General features: G+C 40.7%; 1 protein-coding gene across 2 annotated transcripts in view; it reads left to right on the top strand.

Moving 5' to 3' along the window:
* Ubr3 (Ubr3 ubiquitin ligase) overlaps positions 1-18,254 on the top strand; it is a 526,217-nt gene that overhangs the window by 311,278 nt on the left and 196,685 nt on the right. For both annotated transcript variants that reach the window (XM_068227568.1, XM_068227567.1), the window contains exons 11-12: positions 5,483-5,664; positions 10,428-10,567. In XM_068227568.1, coding sequence (XP_068083669.1) covers positions 5,483-5,664; positions 10,428-10,567 — 322 coding nt within the window. The remainder of the gene's footprint in view (positions 1-5,482; positions 5,665-10,427; positions 10,568-18,254) is intronic.

Here is an 18,254-nt window from a genome sequence, read left to right as displayed (position 1 = left end):
GTCTTCTTCTGGCTTTCTTCCATCTCCGTATAGCCGTATTCCGTCTCATTTATCGTCGTCTGTCTTTCTGCTATCTTCTTCTAGTCTTCTTCCATCTTCATCGTCATCCTATCGAATAGGGCATTTTACTGACCCTCCATTCTCGTGTGGCTTCTGGCCTCGATGGGCTTGCAGTAATTTACCACAAGAGGAAAACCAAACAATTTGTTTGTGTGTACTCACTCACCGATGTTCTGGAATGCTTCCGATGGCGGTCGAAACCTGTAGTATCTTGTCCCATAATGCACGCTGATCACAATGATTTGTCGCACAAAGGGTCTACTACAACTTCTGACAATACTTTTGTTACGAATAAAACACTTGCTTTACCGATGTAATTTATTTCAGGATGACTCAAATGCACACACACTTATACGCAATTATATTCAACCATGAATGACCACACTTGATAATTGCTGCCTATTTACAAGCAAGGCTCTCTCTTCTTCACATAGGAGGTAGTGCAGTTCGTCGGTATTATCTTAGACGGCTATAAGTCTTACTGGCAGGCTCGCCTTACATCCACACACAAGTCCAGTCATCCCGCACACTATTATAGCTATAGGTGGACAGATACGAACCAGGGCTCCTGACACCCACAACGCACGATTATTATTCCTTGGTTCGACTCCAGAGAAAGTCCAGTAATTCATACAGTCAGGCACAGTGAACTGCTTAACACGACTAAACAGCAACAGCTCAACAGTACTAGCTAACACTAAATCTACTCACATCACTGATCCGCACAGAAACTCCAAGACAGTCTACAGTCCAAGGTAACACACACACACACACACACACACACACACACAGTACTCCAAGGCAGTACACACATACTACTCTGTAATCCAACACGACAGAACTTTGACACTGGTGGGACACGGACGGCACTCAACTGTCGCACCAGTCCAAATACTGCTCCCCGACAAAACTCCTCATTCAGACTCCAGTGGAACACTGACGACAGCCAGCACTGCTCTCGCCCCAGTCCGATGACTGAACTCCAACATTGACTCTGTTCGCATCTATCATCCTTTTTATATCCTGGTGGTAGGGTACTGGGATATTCACGACTCGGCTAAATACGGAATATTCTCGTTTCACCTTCCAAAAAGCACACGGGGAAACCAGATGAAGAAAGCAATACACGGACCCCAGAGCTGTGACTTCCCTATGTAAGAGTAGTCGAACAAACACCAGTCTCTTTGGGGAGGCCAATGCCACGGGAACCAAACATCAACTTCGATGGCCTAGTCACGTCGTCCCTATGCCTAACACGCCTTTCAAATAAAGTGATGTATTCTCTGTTGAAGAATGAGGGAGGAAAAATATGTCCTGAAGACTGGCGTATCAGCTTGACTTCAGCGACTGGGAGAATGGAGCGTCTGATCAGCCGGTGTCCGTGAGAACCCGCAACATTTTGAACAATAGCGACGGAGACACGAGTCTAATAAAAGATATCGTAGAAAAGAACAAAAACTGAAGAATTGACCCAAGTTCAACAAACCAGAGCTTTGGTAGTTTTGATATGTTAGCATTGCGACATCTCTTTAGCCGTCTAAGAAGGCATAATTAGCAACTCTGATACACTCGGAAGACAGTGTGTATGTGTGTGTAATGAATGTAGGCGTGTATGTTCCAGTTCTCCGCCCGAAGGCTGGTTGGATCCTCAACAGTTCCACCATTAGCTGTCATAGATGGCGTAGGCATCACTGAACAGGCGTACTAGGGAAATGAATGAGGTAGTTTCCCGGTGCTTTTCCTCACTGAGCCGGAAGATGTTGTTACACATCATTCTGCCAAGCCTACTGAAATGCGCCAATCAATACAATGAGCAACATTTTCACACCCTTCACAGCAGGAACTTGCTGCTTAAGGAATGGCATTGCTAGCATCGCTCATACCTCGGCCACTTAAATATTGTCAAAGCCAAGGATAAGAATGAAAGTAACAAAATTGCTCTAGTCTATACCAGAAGACATAGTGCACTGTAAACACTGGGTCTCGACAGCAAAGGCATCGGAAGACAATACTATATTATTGTTATATTCGCCAGCGAGTGAATTAAGATCTGGCCACTACGATTATGTTGCATACATGGGAAACGGCTGCTGGTGACGTATTTACTCTGGAGCAGTCTCTACAATATGAACAGAATCTGAGGATACTTAGTGGGGGTTTTCCCAGTCCATTTTGTAAGGGATTACCGGGCGAGTTGGTCGTGCGGTTAGGGGCGCGCAGCTGTGTGCTTGCATCCGGGAGATAGTGTGTTCGAATCCCACTGTTGGCAGTACTGAAGATGGTTTTCCATGGTTTCCAATTTTCACACCAGGCAAATGCTGGGGCTCTACCATAATTAAGGCCACGGCCGCTTCCTTCCCACTCCTAGGCCTTTCTATCCCATCGTCGCCATAAGACCTATCTGTGTCGGTGCGACGTAAAGCAAATTCTAATTTTGTTTAAAAAAAAAGTGAGCGAAATTTACACCAGTTACGGAGAAACGGTGGTAATAGGCATCGGAGATAAATACGAATGCCTATAAATAATATTCAATTTTCATCGTCGTCTGGGAAGAGAGAACTTGTGTACAAAGGTATATGTAATGAATTATGTTGATTATATTATATACCAGTAACACTTTTATTTAATCGAAATTTACCAGACAATACTTGGCATTTCGTTGTGGTTTTTCTTAAGAAATTAATAAGGAATGAATAGTCTTCAGTTATCATATCACAAGCAAGCATATTCTACTTTCATTCAGAGTCATGTAGTGCACGTGGTGGTGATTATTGTTTTAAGAGGAAGTACAACTAGACAACCATCCTCTATTAACTGTAGTCCGAGAGAAAAAATTGAAGGGGCCCAACACTTCGAAAAATGAAGGCATCGGCCAAAGAAACACAAGGCCACGAAGGGCGTGAAAAAGACTCCCTAGGCCTCGACACCTAATACCTTCAGGGTCGGAAACGAACAAGAGTTGGCCAAGGGAGGTCGCATACGATAGATGAACGTGAAGAGCCTGGCACAAGTAAGTGGACGGAATGCCAGGACTCAGCTAAGGACCCCGTGGTCGCTCCCAAGAGCCCTTGTAGCACCTTTCAGTCGCCTCTTACGACAGGCAGAGGATACAGTAGTACCGCCCTCACCCACAGGGGAATCATATAGAGCAATATAAAAAGTATGTAAATATGAATTAATACGTAGACCGTGTAAAAGGGATGAGTGAACGAATGAATGAATGAATGAATGAATGAACGAACGAACGAACCAAATAGACACTTAACCAACATTTCCTTGCGTGTATTGTGATGTTTCTCATTTTGGTTCGATTTTTTCGTCTCAATTCCCCGACGGTATTACTTTTACGAGGCCTAGGAAGTCTTCAATTTTCACGCCCTTCGTGGCACGTGTCTTTCTTTGGCCGATACCTTCGAAGTGTCGGACGTCTTCCATTTATTCCCCATCTGATTAATGCTAATAGAGGATGGTAGCCCAATTGTACTTCTTAAAACAATCACCACTGCCAACGCCTCTCAACAATTCTTTAATTATGTGGTGTTATATTGATTTATTAAACGCATCCGTCACTCATGCCATGTTCTTATCCCACCTTTCACTGCGTTCTGCGGCTTACGGAAGTGCTGCCTATTAAATCAGCCACGGTAGAACAGTCTCGCTACGATTGTCACCATTGTCATATACGGCTCAGTTAACCGGGTCTGTTGTTTTGTGTTTGGTCAAAGGGAGTTTGGTGGCGGTTGTCGTTGTTTTAAGAGGAAGTACAACTGGGTAACCATCCTCTATTAAGACTAATCGGAGGGGGGGGGGGGGAATGGAAGGGATCCGACCCTTCGAAAATGATGGTATCGGCCAAAGAAAGATAAGGGCCGCGAAGGGCGTGGAAATGAGACTCCCTAGGCCTCGCAACGTAATACTGTCGGGGTCGGAAAAGAACATGAGTTGACCAAGAGAGGTCGAATATGGTAGATGAAAGTGATGAGCCTGGCACCAATAAGTAGAAGCAATGCCAAGATTTAGTTAAGGGTCACGTAGTCGCCAACTCACGCTCCCCAGTCGTGGAAACACATAAGAAATTCTCATTACAATCATACTAAAATCGTGGGAGCTAGCTGAATTATTTTCAGAGGACTGCAATTCCAAGTGTTCCGCGGAAGTGAGGGTTCCTGAGATTAAAAAAAAAAAAAAAATTGAAGTCGCAATGGTGTGATTTAAGGATACAAACACATAGAAGCAGGTTTCCTGCTTTTAGATGCCAGCGCTCACCAGCGCCAAGAATTTATGAATGCTAAAAGATGAGACAGACTTTTTACTTATGTAAGCGGGTTCATAATTGTCGGGCTGGGTGGCTCAGGCGGTCGAAGCCCGTGCCTTCTGAATCCAACTTCGCAGGTTCGATCCTGGCTCATTCCGGTGGTATTTGAAGGTGTTTAAATATGTCGGACCGAGCTCGATAGCTGCAGTCGCTTAAGTGCGGCCAGTATCCAGTATTCGGGAGATAGTAGGTTCGAACCCCACTGTCGGCAGCCCTGAAAATGGTTTTCCGTGGTTTCCCATTTTCACACCAGGCAAATGCTGGGGCTGTACCTTAATTAAGGCCACGGCCGCTTCCTTTCCACTCCTAGCCCTTCCCTGTCCCATCGTCGCCATAAGACCTATCTGTGTCGGTGCGACGTAAAGCAACTAGCAAAAAAAAAAAAAAAAAAAAAAAAAAAAAAAAAAAAAATGTCGGGCTCGTGTCGGTAGATTAATCGGCACGTAAAAGAATTCCTGCGGGATTAAATTCTGGCGCATCAGCGTCACTGAAAACCGTAATAATAATAATATTTGTTTTTATGTGCCAGAATTTAATCCTGCAGGAGTTCTTTTATGTGCCAGTAAATTTACCAACACGAGGCTGGCGTATTTGAGCACCTTCAAATACCACCGGCCTGAGCCAGGATCGAACCTGCCAAGTTGGGGTTAGAAGGCCAATGCCTCAACTGTTCGAGTCACTCAGCCCACCAAAAACTGTAAAAATAGTTTGTGGTATATAAAATCAATAACATTATTGTTGATGTTACATGTCAATATATGCAATATATATAATTACATCAATTTTAGAGGGAGAAATTAAAGACCATGAAAGCATGAAATAGTCCTTCGATTTCTTATTTTTAATTTGAATACTGTAACTTCTCATTGTAAAATGTTTTATGTTGATTAAACTGTGTTAATGTTAGTTAATGTTGTGTTATTCATAATGTTGTTCCAAAGAACCTTAATACACTGAAAGAGCCCTGAAAATAGGATGGAACAAATGTATGTGATATATAATAAATAGTATTGACTGGCTATTTGAATATTAATTTTAGAGAGCATTACAGTCTCTGATGTGTTTAAAAATATATTCTATTCATGTCTGTTTTTCTTATTGTTACAGGTTGCATTTTATGAGATACTGAGCGGTATGTGGGTTCGTAATGGTCTACAGATCAAAGGGCAGGCTATGACTTACATTCAGTGCAATTTCTGCAACTCCATGGTAGATGCAGACCTTTACCTTCTTCAAGTTTGTGCTACACAATTACCTCCTGAGGCATTCCTCAGCACCATCTTTGACAAGTATGTTGAATGTATAATTTGTTTGCTTTTTTTTTAGCTTACATTGTCCGTGAGATAATTGTTATGTTTTATGTTAGATAAGTCTTAGCACAGGGTCAACCAACTCCCTCACCTGTGATGGCAGAGCAGCTTAACAGCTCAAGAGAAAAAAACAAAGCAAGCAACTGTGGAGCTGAGGGGAAGGCTTGGATGGGGCAGGAGAGAAGTTGCTGCAGACAACATATACTCTGACCTGCAGTTGGAGTTAATAAATTTGCAGTGTGATAGGATTATAAAACACAAGATAATGGGAATTTGACTTTTTACACATATTTTCCTCAAATACTTGTGTACATAGGTTTTCTACAAAATTGTTGAGCCTGTTTGATTCCACATACATCTGCAAGCAGCTATATTGAGTTTTGAAAGCATGTAAACAAATTATCAGAGAAGTGAGTTCGATAGCTGTAGTCGCTTAAGTGCGGCCAGTATCCAGTAATCGGGAGATAGTGGGTTCGAGCCCCACTGTCGGCAGCCCTGAAGATGGTTTTCCGTGGTTTCCCATTTTCACACCAGGCATATGCCGGGGCTGTACCTTAATTAAGGCCACGGCCGCTTCCTTCCAATTCCTAGGCCTTTCCTATACATCGTCGCCATAAGACATATCTGTGTCGGTGCGACGTAAAGCAAAAAAAAAAGAAGCGAGTAGTCAAATTCTAATTTGAAGTGTATGCTGAGATTCAGTGTTTCTCAGACATTGACTGCCTTTATTTGTTTCTTTGTTTGTTTGTTTTTTTTTTTTTTTTTTAATTCGTTAGGGCCATCTATGGACCACGGTGCTTGTGTTTTAGCTGTTTCTTGAAGTCATCGTCGTTGTTTGCCACAATTGGTGTTCTTAGCGGCTGGTTTGGCAGCTGTTTTCTTGTTTATATATTTATATATTTATATATTTGTTTCTTTGTTCTGCTGGTTAACATTCTGATCGTGAATATTTTTTCTACGAATGGGACTCAAACCGGCCAACCACTATGTTAAACCGTATAGACTTGATGCCTTAATGGTCGTTGCCACCAGGCTGGCTACTCCAAATATGAAAAACTAGTGCAAGAAGAAATTCTGGAAATCTAACACAATCAGCCATTGATGTACAAAAATAATGTTTTGGCATATTTTGGTTTACATTATTCTTTGTGTGCTTTACAGAATTTTGTTGAATGAACTATTCATTTTTGTTTACTAACATAACATAAATTAGTTAAAAATAGACATTTACAGCACAATGCGCATGATCTATTTTTTAATTTAATAACACAAGAATAAATTATGTCATGCATTTACTTGCATGTTTTCATTAGAATCAACAAATTTGAAATTATGTCATGCATTTACTTGCATGTTTTCATTAGAATCAACAAATTTGACCATTTTTGGTCCTCAATTGGTCCGTATTGACTAAGTTCATGGAAAATGCCACGTGTAGCCCTCATATTCTAAGATCTATTAACAAATCTTATACTAAAAACACAAATAGTTTAAAAATAAATAAATTGCACACACACTAAAATCTTCTCTTGATGCTTGTTCAAATAGCATTAATAGTTCTTATATTTGTCCTTAATGTTGAGGAAGCACTTTTAAAAATTTGTATTAAAAAACCACTTGATTTTTTGGATGAAATCAAAAATAAAATTAACATCTATGGTCTGACTTACTGTTAAAAATCCTGCTTAGAAGTTCTTATCCTCCACTAAGTTATGGACTTTCTACCTCGTAAGACATATTTAGAATGAGTTGCCTAATGAAATGTAGCTTTATTGAACAAACTCGTCCTATTATGGTTCTTGTCCAGATGTAAACAGAGTGAATCAAACAATCCCGCTGTGCCCTTGAAATGAGTGCCTGGTAGATGTTCTTCTTATTCTTCAATAAGAAGAAAATCCTATTTGAATTATGAATTCGAAACCTGATACTGGATACCATTAAATGGAATAATGTAACCAAACTTACGTAATGTACCGGAGCGGTGAATCCCATCTCGGTCTTCAGCCAGACACAAACTAGATAGATAGATAGATAGATAAAGCCTGTATTATCTGTGGCGAAGTTAGGGCTCCTGGCCCTTTCTTACATTTAACCAGCAAGTAACAGCAGATGTTGAAATAAGCCTGAAGTGACTAGAGGCCACTAGCGAATAAGGGAAGGGAATGAACGCCTGACCTTGATGGCTGTTAAAGATGGTAAGGGGGTAGTAGCTTGGGTTAATGTTATCTGTATCTTTTCTTTTCCTTCTTTTTACATATTGATTAGCCAACCAGAACAACAGATTTTCTTCAAGTTCTCATTTAAATTATTGTAAACATTTTGTTTTTGTGGGGAATACATTTCTAATCTCTCCAGGACGTCCATATACTTCCCTTTACTCATATAATATATTAATTTCATGTCCTGCTCAATATTGGCAAATGCGGTTAGGGGCACGCGTCTGTGAGTTTGCATCCAGGAGATAGTGGGTTCGAATCCCACTGTCGGCAGCCCTGAAGATGGTTTTCCGTGTGGTTTCCCATTTTCACACCAGGCAAATGCTGGGGCTGTACCTTAATTAAGGCCACGGCTGCTTCCTTCCAACTGCTAGGCCTTTCCTATCCCATCGTCGCCATAAGACCTATCTGTGTCAGTGCGATGTAAAGCAAGTAGCAGTATATATATATTGGTAAAGGAATGATTTATTATTGTGCATATGTTCGCACAAGGCTGAATATTTAGCATTTTGTAGGGTATTTGTATGTTCCTTATATCTGACCGCTATGCTAGTCGTGTGCTTTGGTCCATTCAAATTTAACATTTTTAACCAAGGCTACTGTAGCTTAACTTTTTCACTCCGGGGGACTGCTGTGGCAGTTGGAAGAGAGTCTTGCTGCGTAGCCAGTGGACTGCTCCAGCAGTCGTGCGTGAGCATTGTCGCTCTGCCTCTGGACTCTTATTGTAGTAGCGGTGGTTGTATGTTGTTAATATTTTCTGTACTTCTCTATGATAGGTTGCTGAACTTCAACCTTCTTGATATCTGGTGGTTGCTTTGAGAGCCTGTAGTTCCTAGTAGAGTTGCTAGTTGTCAGAGGCAATCAGTTCTTAGGTAAGGCTTCATGTAATCTTCACGCTTATCACTGTTGCTGTTCACTGCCAACTTGTTATCATGCCTATAGGTAGCTCCAAAGTGTTCTGATACCGTATTGTTGAGAAAACTGCATGTTGCAGAGAAAGATTGTGCCTTCATGCTGGGTAGTGCCTTGAAGGATATGAGGATGGGGTGGATTTAACTCCTCTAGTGTCATATATAAAGCCATGGATCTAAAAGGATTAGAAGCTTTGCACGAGTTAAAATAACTAAAATATATGCAGTTTTTAAAACGTTAGTGGACGTGTTGTGTCGACATGGACAAATACGGGCGATAAAGTGGAGAGCACAAAGTATCCCGTAGCAGGCAAATCTAGCCACCCCAGCCTCTCAGCATCAAGGCCACGCTTCCGTTCTTGCTTCACGTGAGTGAAGTGGTTAATCAGGAGAACATTGAATGTGTGCTGTGTTCCCATCTGTATCCGGTTGGCCATTTTTGTTCTGTACTTAACATCTTTTTGTTGTGCTGTGTGTACTCAGCACCACCTAATGTGATGAAAGTCTGTTTCAAGTACAATGCCGTTGTGAAATCTAAAATATTCAATAGGTCTAAATTGTTGCCGAGTATAGCTATGGGTTTCTATATTGATCAGTGTATGTAATGTATATCTATGTATGTATGTATGTATGAGTGTTCAGTCCAAAGGCTGTCCCATTGGCTTAACTATCCGCTGTCATGGTTAGCTTCACTGAAGAGGTGTCCTAAGGGAAGTGAGTAGTGAGATTGTTTCCCGTTGCTTTCCTTGCTAAGCCAAAAGGTGCTGTTACATGTCAGTGTGCTAGGCCTGCTGAAATGTACACATCAACCAACCCTATGAACAACAATTTCAGTCATTCATAACAGGGACCGACTGCATAAATGGTGTTAGTCAGTTTCTTACTGTTGGATGTCAAGGATGAAACAGTTCAGTGAAAGTATCAAATTTGTTAGCCCATACCAGAAAACACAGTGCAAACACTGTAAACACTATCTCCCCAGAAATGGATCTGGTTGGAGAATCCAAATTATTGTTATTCACTTTGAGTGTCGAGCTCGTTGGCTGAATGGTCAGCATCGAGGCTTTCGGTTCAGAGAGTCCTGGGTTCGATTCACTGCCAAGTCAGGGATTTTAGTCACGTCTGCTTAATTCCTCTTATGTAGGGATTGGGTGTTTATACTTGTCCCAATACTCACCTCTTCATATACACACAACAGAACACTTACCTGCTATCACAGAAATGCTTAGTAGTGAATACATCTCTCCACATAGGGTTGTTGTCAGAATGGGTATTCAGCTGTAAAACTGGGCAGCATGGTTCACATCCAAGACCCCACCAGCGACTGTGAAAAGTGGCAGAGGAGGAAGATGGTGATTCACCACATAAGTGCGGCTGAGGTTATCCTATATGGAGGAACGATTGTCAGCCTTCGTCTTCTTCGTCTTCTTCTTCACTTGGTCCATATATTTATGTACTTTTAAATTACAATACTTCTTCATACAGCAAATGTGTTTCTAACCAGTTAGTTAATGTTAAGTCAAGTGTTTTCTTATCTATTCTTTGGGGCACGTTATGTTTCTTCCTGATTTACTTTGTAATTTTTGAGGCAAAGGTAGTTAATTTCTTTGTGCAGGTTTCATGTGATGGACTGGATGAGCCTAGCTCCATACACTGCAAGCCATTCATCATTCATGGATGGTGAGCATGATGCACCCATGCTGGAGAGCTGCCTTACGTTCCTGGCAACTCTGATGAGCATCAGGACAAATCTTGGTGAGACACCAACACATTTATTATGTTTCAGGTGGAACTCTACTGACTTTCTAATTGTGTCCACTTTTAGCCTGATTTGCATCAATGTGGTAACAGGTAATACAGTCTAAATTAAGAATGTTTTCAGAATGATCAAAATCAAACGCCTGGATTTTCACCAAACTTAATCTCTACCTCATCTCAATCTCCTAATGCAATGAAAATGAATTGTAATGTCATCACAGTCTGCAATATCCCTGTTACAAGCCAAGAAACCTGTTGTCACTACAGTGAGAATAAAACCCTTCCCCATGTTCTTGGTTTCAGAAACAATTGACACCATATGGTCCAGAGTTGTATTACTATAGTAGCTGTCTCAAAAGGTTGAATAAATTAGAAGTATGAAGAGTAGACCTAAACTTTGAAAGTTATATTCAAAACAGCAGAATCCAGGATCCTCATGGTCACTCACAATTTGTGAACTGATGTCATCCTGGAAAATATATACACAACAAAAATTTGGAATATATGTATTTCTTCTGAAGGCTTCCATAAGTTTGCTGATATCATGGCAATCAACAGAAAGGAGAATGTTCGCTTCGTTTATCAACCCAGCTGTAAGCTTTGAAGGATGAAATACACAAGCAGAAGCAACTGATGCTGAAAAGAATTGGCACTGTGAACCACGCTTTAAACATCTGAAGGAGAAATGCATAATTTTGTTAGTTGCTAGTTGATTGGACTGCTAATCTGTGCTTGAGTAGTATCTAAATTCTACATGAACTTCTTACAAAGTTTTGGGATTAGTCTTTCCAAACTAGAAAAAATTGCCGCTAGTATTCTCAAGGACTCACGCTTTATATACAGTGGTATGATAAATTTCAAATGTTTCTATTAGGAGATAACTGGTCTTTAGGGGAAATTGTGAAAACATTAAGTCTACCTTTTTAATTCAAAATGTTGCTTAAATATTGTTTGAAAAGACTAAAAAATGAGGCTTGATTTTTAACATAATTATGTTACACTTGTTCCCAGAACCCAGCCAGATTTTAGTAATTTTTTCAGTAATTTCCTCCTGTGGATTTTAACTTGTAATACACCATCTGAAAGGTTCAGTCTTCTACATTTATACCCCCATGTACCTATTTTGACATATGGAACAGGAACATGGGTGATGAAGGAGAGGGATAAAAGTAGAACACAAGCAGTGGAAATGAAGTTTCAAAGGGTCGAGTAGGTTTAACAAGAATGGCCAGTGTAAGAAGTGGGAGACTACAGGGAAAGATAGAAAAATCAAGGTTGCAGTGATATGGACATGTTAAGAGAATGCGAGAAGAGAGGTTACCAAGAAAAATGTTAGAAATGGAGTTGAAGGGAAGGAGACCTAGAGGAAGACGGAGGGACAGATGGTTGAAAGGTGTAAAGAAGAGCATCGAGGCAAGAGGAGGGAACTGGGCGTCAGTGACGGAAGAGAAGTAGTGGATGGACAGAAAACAGTGGAGGGGCTTAGTTCCAAGCAGACCTAGACTGTGATTGGAAACTGCTCCAGATGATGATGATGATGATGTACTCCATTTAGAGGTTATAGTTCAGAAACCAAGCTAGGTGGCCGTGCAGATAGGGCTGTGAGCTTGCTTTCGGGAGATAGTATGTTCGAATCTTGCTGTCGACAGCCCTGAGGATGGTTTCCCATTTTCACCAGGCTAATGCTGGGGCTGTACCTTAATTAAGGCCACGGCAGCTTCCTTCCCACTTCTAGGCCTTTTCTAAACCATCGCCTGTTGGGCAAGGTCACTTAAGAGTATTAAGCTTGAGAAGGTAAATGGAATAATTTGTTATATTATGTTTGTTATTCATTAAAAGTTTACATATTTGTTGAAAAGTGATCTGTTGTTATCTATAAGGTTATTTTGACTAGTGCCACTCGCATGTAATCATTCAGGCGCTAAGATACTTTGATGAGCTGAACTTGCAAAGTCTTCTGTCATTAATTTTAGGTTCCTTCTAGTTCATTCATGGTGAGGTCTCTAGCCTACACGTCGGGTTGTCTTTTCAACTTCGCTCTGCTTATGCGCCCTGCTTTTCTTCCGTTCAGCAAAAGTTGATGAGCAATAGCATCCGTGGATAAGTTGACATGCACTGGGGCTTTGGTGAAGTCATTATTAAGCCTCTTCAAGATTGAAATCAAGAAAGAGCTTCCTCAATATCTGTACCACTTGAAACATATCACCACTAACAGCACGCCGAAACCTGTGGTGAAGTAGAATACAACTCCTTTCAAAGTGGATGGTACCTTATGAATCTCCGCTTCCTGGACATCAGGTCAGCTGGGCTACTTGGAGGTCTCTTAATTGTTTGAGGAGTGGTACTGAAAGGTTTAGGGAAAACCTCAAGATGTGGGGATATTTGAGGAAACAGATAAAACTTTGTGACTGCGGAGAAAAACAAACTACCCCATACTATGCCCTGTCCAATGTGCACTTCAAGACCTCGTTCAAGCAACCAGAGAGGGAATTGCTGTCACTGATTATTGGATGGACTTACAGGATTTACACCTGTAAAGTGCTGTGTATTTTGTGTAATGTAACGTGAAAAACGAAAAGATTTTCGGCATGTTTTTTCCTAGAGAAATTAGTATGCCAGTGAGTATACCATACATAGACAAAAGATATTTCTGAAAGTTTTCATTTATTGTAGAAACGAATACTAGAGATTATGAACAACATACAGGTATATCTTTGTGCAGCACAGTTTGAAGCTGATAAGGTTAAAATATGGAGCATTTTGAATTCTAGGAAAAGTTACTTTTGAGAAAGAAGGAAAGCTAGAGAAGGCATGCAGTTGTGAGTTAAGTGTCTCTTGGGACCTTTAAAAAATGTACAGGTCATGAAAACTCTGGTGATGTAGAGGAAAGGACTTTCACTATATAAAAGGCGTATGGCTTTTAGTGCCGGGAGTGTCCGAGGACATGTTCGGCTCGCCAGGTGCAGATCTTTTCTATGATATATAATTAATCAAGGTGCAGGTCTTTCGATTTGATGCCCTTAGGCAACCTGCGCGTCGTGATGGGGATGAAATGATGATGAAGACGACACATACACCCAGTCCCCGTGCCAGAGAAATTAACCAATGATGGTTAAAATTCCCAGCCCTGCCGGGAATTGAACCCGGGACCCCTGTGACCAAAGGCCAGTACGCTAACCATTTAGCCATGGAGCCAGACACTTTCACTATATGTAACCTTGGCACCGAGTGGGATAGAGGGTTTAGCTCTACGCTCAGCCACCCATGTTCTTAGGAATTATCCTATTATTATTAACTTTATTGACCACATTGGACCATTGTTTCTTTCTGTTTGATTCTTCTTATCTGCCCAGTACTTCTTCATTCGTTCTGATCACAGTGTTCTTAATTCATCTGAAATCTCTACAGGCCTTCTGTGCATCATTTAAGTAGAAAATTTGTGTTTCTTAAGAAGGGTGGTAATTTTATTCTTATTCTATGCATCTGTAATTTTGAGTCCAACTGTTTTGAGTTCCTCCTGAATTTCTTTGATCCAATGCCCTCCTGTCTTCTTTCCCAGATTTCTCATCACTAGTTGTCGTAAAATCCTATTTTCTGGTAATCGTAAGATGTGAAGGAAATAAGAGATTCTTTTCTTCTTCATCATGTTGGTAACTGGGTCAATCTCTCGATAGACAGTTTCATTGGGGAGGATTCTCCAGACTCCTTCAACCTGGTACTTTTTATTTATGCAAGTTCTAATAATTCTTCTTTCAGTTTTGAGGAGCTGATCATTTCTTCTTTCATTTTTAATTTGGAACAAGGTTTTACAAGCGTAAGTGGCTTCGGTCAACGTTAGAGTTTAGTAGTGTTGGATCTTGGTGTCTATTGACAAGCATTTTTTGTTTATAAGTTGACCAGGTTAGAAATTGAGCTTTTTTCATTTTGTTGTTTCTATTTATCCATGTTGCTTTCTTGCTTAAGTTGTGCATAATGATTTCTCCAAGGTATTTAAATTGTAGGACTATGTTAATTTTTTGACATTTATGATGATATCATTTATGTCAAGGGGTTTCATTGGCCTGATCTCAGTTTTCTCAAAGGATATTTGTAATCCTATTTTTAATGCAATTTTCTCGGGACTGGTGATCTGAGCACGGGCTTCTTCCATGTCAAGGGCTTAAAGAGCTAAATCGTCTGCAAACCCTGGGCAATTGTCCTTATTGAGGGTTTTGCTCCAATTTTGATTTTAGGTGGGTTTTCTTTTTGCCAAATTTTCATGATGTAATCTAGAGCCACATTGAAGAGCAGTGGAGATAATCCGTCACCTTGTCTGAGGCCTGTTTTTGTTGTAAAAGCAATTGTTAGTGTAGACTGAGTGAACCTTGGGGCCATGAGACTCTCCAAAAATGGAGAAGTTTTTCCTAAATTTTTCAACTCCTTGAACAGGAATGAAATCCACGTCCTTCGAGATGAACTGACTGTGCCTTTACAGTCTCGGCTATGCAGCCCCTATTTTAACTCCTGGTTGAATGAAAGTCTTTTCCTCTAACTTCCACGGCTTTCTTTTCAAGCTCCAAGATATTTCTTTCAACACAGTCTGCCATTAAGACCAAGTTTTGGACATAGGCCAAGCTGCTTACTATGTTTCTACCCAGCTGAAACCCTCCCTGCCATTTTATATCTTTCAGCATAGAATCCATGTGTACTATGCACAGATTTGTCTAACCCTGATAGCTATTTTGAACCAGGAACTCATTGTACCAGGGCAGGTCAGGATCATCCTGCTATCGTATGTGACAGTAGATGGTACTACCTGTAACTGTCTGGCTGAGGGTCAAGCAGCCATTAGCAGACTTGACACTCGAAGGGGAATCAGTGGCTACGGATGGAGAAGTCCTCTCTTGCGAGGCCAGCTAAAGCTTTTCTTGTAGGAAATGACACATAAATTCACCAGAAAGGAGATCATGGCCAGTGGTTTATATGGCAAAAGAGGACCCCGGTCCCAACAGCAGATAAAACTGAATACTACGTCTGTATTTCAGAGAAGTGGTTGCAAAAGGCGTCTGTACTCCTGAGGAGCGGCCTAAAGTTACACCTGGTAGTAGGTATAAAATGCTTCTGGCAGTGGCAGCCCCACCATAATCATCATCTAGGGATCCTTCCAGCGGGCTTGGTAGAATTTGAGTGGATGATATGCGTCCATCAAACTCCAGCATTATAGACTTCCTCTCCTTTAATATCTTGTAACATTGTTCCTCTTCTTTGTTCTGTAATGTGGTCTAGCCACTTTCTTCCTGGACATCCAACGGATCTCTTTCCAGGTACCTTACTTTATATACAGAATATACATACATACATACATTATATATATTTTCATTATAGACCGTTATGCCTTTCAGTGTTCAGTTTGCAAGCCTCTGTGAATTTACTAAACGTCGCCACAATCCTCTGTTTGCGACTAGTGCTGTAGCCTCATTTAGTTCTATGCCTCTTATCTTTAAATCGTTAGAAACTGAGTCTAACCGTCGTCCTGGTCTCCCACTACTCCTCTTACCCTCTATAACAGATCTATTATTCTACTAGGTAAACTATCCTCTTCCATTCGTCTTGCATGACCCCACCACCGAAGCCGGTTTATGTGTGCAGCTTCATCCATTGAGTTCATTCTCCTCATTTCAAGTACCCTCTGCCATTGATCCCACCTGTTTGTACCAGCAATCATTCTCGCTACTTTCATGTCTGTTACTTCTAACTTATGAATAAGATATCCTGAGTCCACCCAGCTTTCATTCCCATAAAGCAAAGTTGGTCTGAAAACAGACCGATGTAAAGATAGTTTTGTCCGGGAGCTGACTTCCTTCTTACAGAACACTGTTGATTGCAACTGCGAGCTCACTGCATTCGCTTTACTACACCTTGATTCAGTCTCACTATATTACCATCCTGGGAGAACACACAACCTAAATACTTAAAATTATGTACATGTTCCAGCTTTGTATCACCAATCTGACATTCAGTTCTGTTGAATTTCTTACCTGCTGACATCAATTTAGTCTTCGACAGGCTAATTTTCATACCGTACTCATTGCACCTATTTTCAAGTTCCAAGATATTAGACTGCAGGCTTTCGGCACAATCTGCCATTAAGACCAAGTCGTCAGCATAGACCAGACTGCTTACTACGTTTCCACCTAACTGAATCCCTCCCTGCCACTTTATAATTTTCAGCAGATGATCCATGTAAACTACGAACAGCAAAGGTGAAAGATTACAGCCTTGTCTAACCCCTGTAAGTACCCTGAATCAAAAACTCATTCTACCATCAATTCTAACTGCAGCCCAATTGTCAACATGAATGCCTTTGATTGATTTTAACCCATATGCATTCACCCGCCCAGTGCACTGACACTGCTAGGAATCCGCCAACTTTTTAGTATTCAACCTTGGTATTGCAAGTCCTCGGTTAAAACAGTATAGTGGGTGATCTACTGCACGTATTATCGTGGGACCTGTTTTATATTATTGAGAAATTTCATGCTATTGCTCATGACACAAAAACAAAACAATACCGAAATGTAACACACACAAAATCCCTTTGAAAACTTAAATTTTTCATTAACTTATCCTACCTCAGAAGTTCTTTAGTCTGTGGTATGGCTGGAAATGGTCCATACAAAGTGGAACTTTACACTGATCACACTGCCACGTGGTCTCCTTCCTCTGCTTGTGTTTCAGGCATGCAACACACCGTTTTGTTGTTTTGGAACCCTTTGCAGCAGAGGGCTCCACTTTGATTGGGAAGTGGCGGCCAGTCAATCTTGATGGTAACTCTCCAGGTGTGACAGAACGTCTCGCTACAACCCCCTCTTAAAATGAGCAACCAATAATTTCTTATGCCAATTTCTGTTTGAAAACATTAAATGTTCTGTTCTGTTTCCCATCGACAATTCGGTGCAGAATGTGAGAATTCAGAAGGACCCTATCCAAAATATTTTTTAAAAATCTTTTTGTATGCATTGTATGTTTTACGCATAACATGAAATTGACTAAGAAGTTTATCTCCTAAATCTACACCTCCCATGTTAGCGTTATAGGATATAATAGCTGTGGGTTTGAGTAGGATAACTCCAGTCTTCCGGTCAATCTTGCCAGTGCAAGCGAAGTCCAGTCCATGCATTGTTGAGAGCACCAAAACATCATTCTTGTGTTTCCATTTGCTCGCACACATATTGTTGCAAGAATATATAGTTTCCTCCCCCTTCTGAAGCTGTACCTTACCTATTTCTTTGGGCATATTTTTCCTATTAGCCCTGACTGTTCCGCATATATTTGTCCCTTTTGAGTGTAAATAAAGTTACAGGTCTGGTGATGAATACCAATTATCTACATATAAACAATAACCCTGATCCAGTAAATTACTCTGTGACATCATATCTATCACTGTCTTGCTGCTAGCTGGCATATCATCGACTTTATCTCGACCTACATAAATTTTGAAGGAATGTATGTAACCATTCTTTGAATGAGACAGTTTATAAAACTTTACACCAAACCGTGCTCGCTTAGATTTGTTGTACTGAATGAAATGAAGGCGACCTCTACATTTCATCTGTGATTCATCTAATGAAATGTTCTTGCCGGATGTGTACAATATTCTAAATTTGGTATCAATCATTTCCATAACCGGGCGAAACTTTCTAAA

The sequence above is a fragment of the Anabrus simplex genome, chromosome 5, assembly GCF_040414725.1.
Source record: "Anabrus simplex isolate iqAnaSimp1 chromosome 5, ASM4041472v1, whole genome shotgun sequence".
In the NCBI taxonomy this organism is placed as follows: Eukaryota; Metazoa; Arthropoda; class Insecta; order Orthoptera; family Tettigoniidae; genus Anabrus; species Anabrus simplex.
This window is presented reverse-complemented; position numbering and strand designations above follow the sequence as displayed.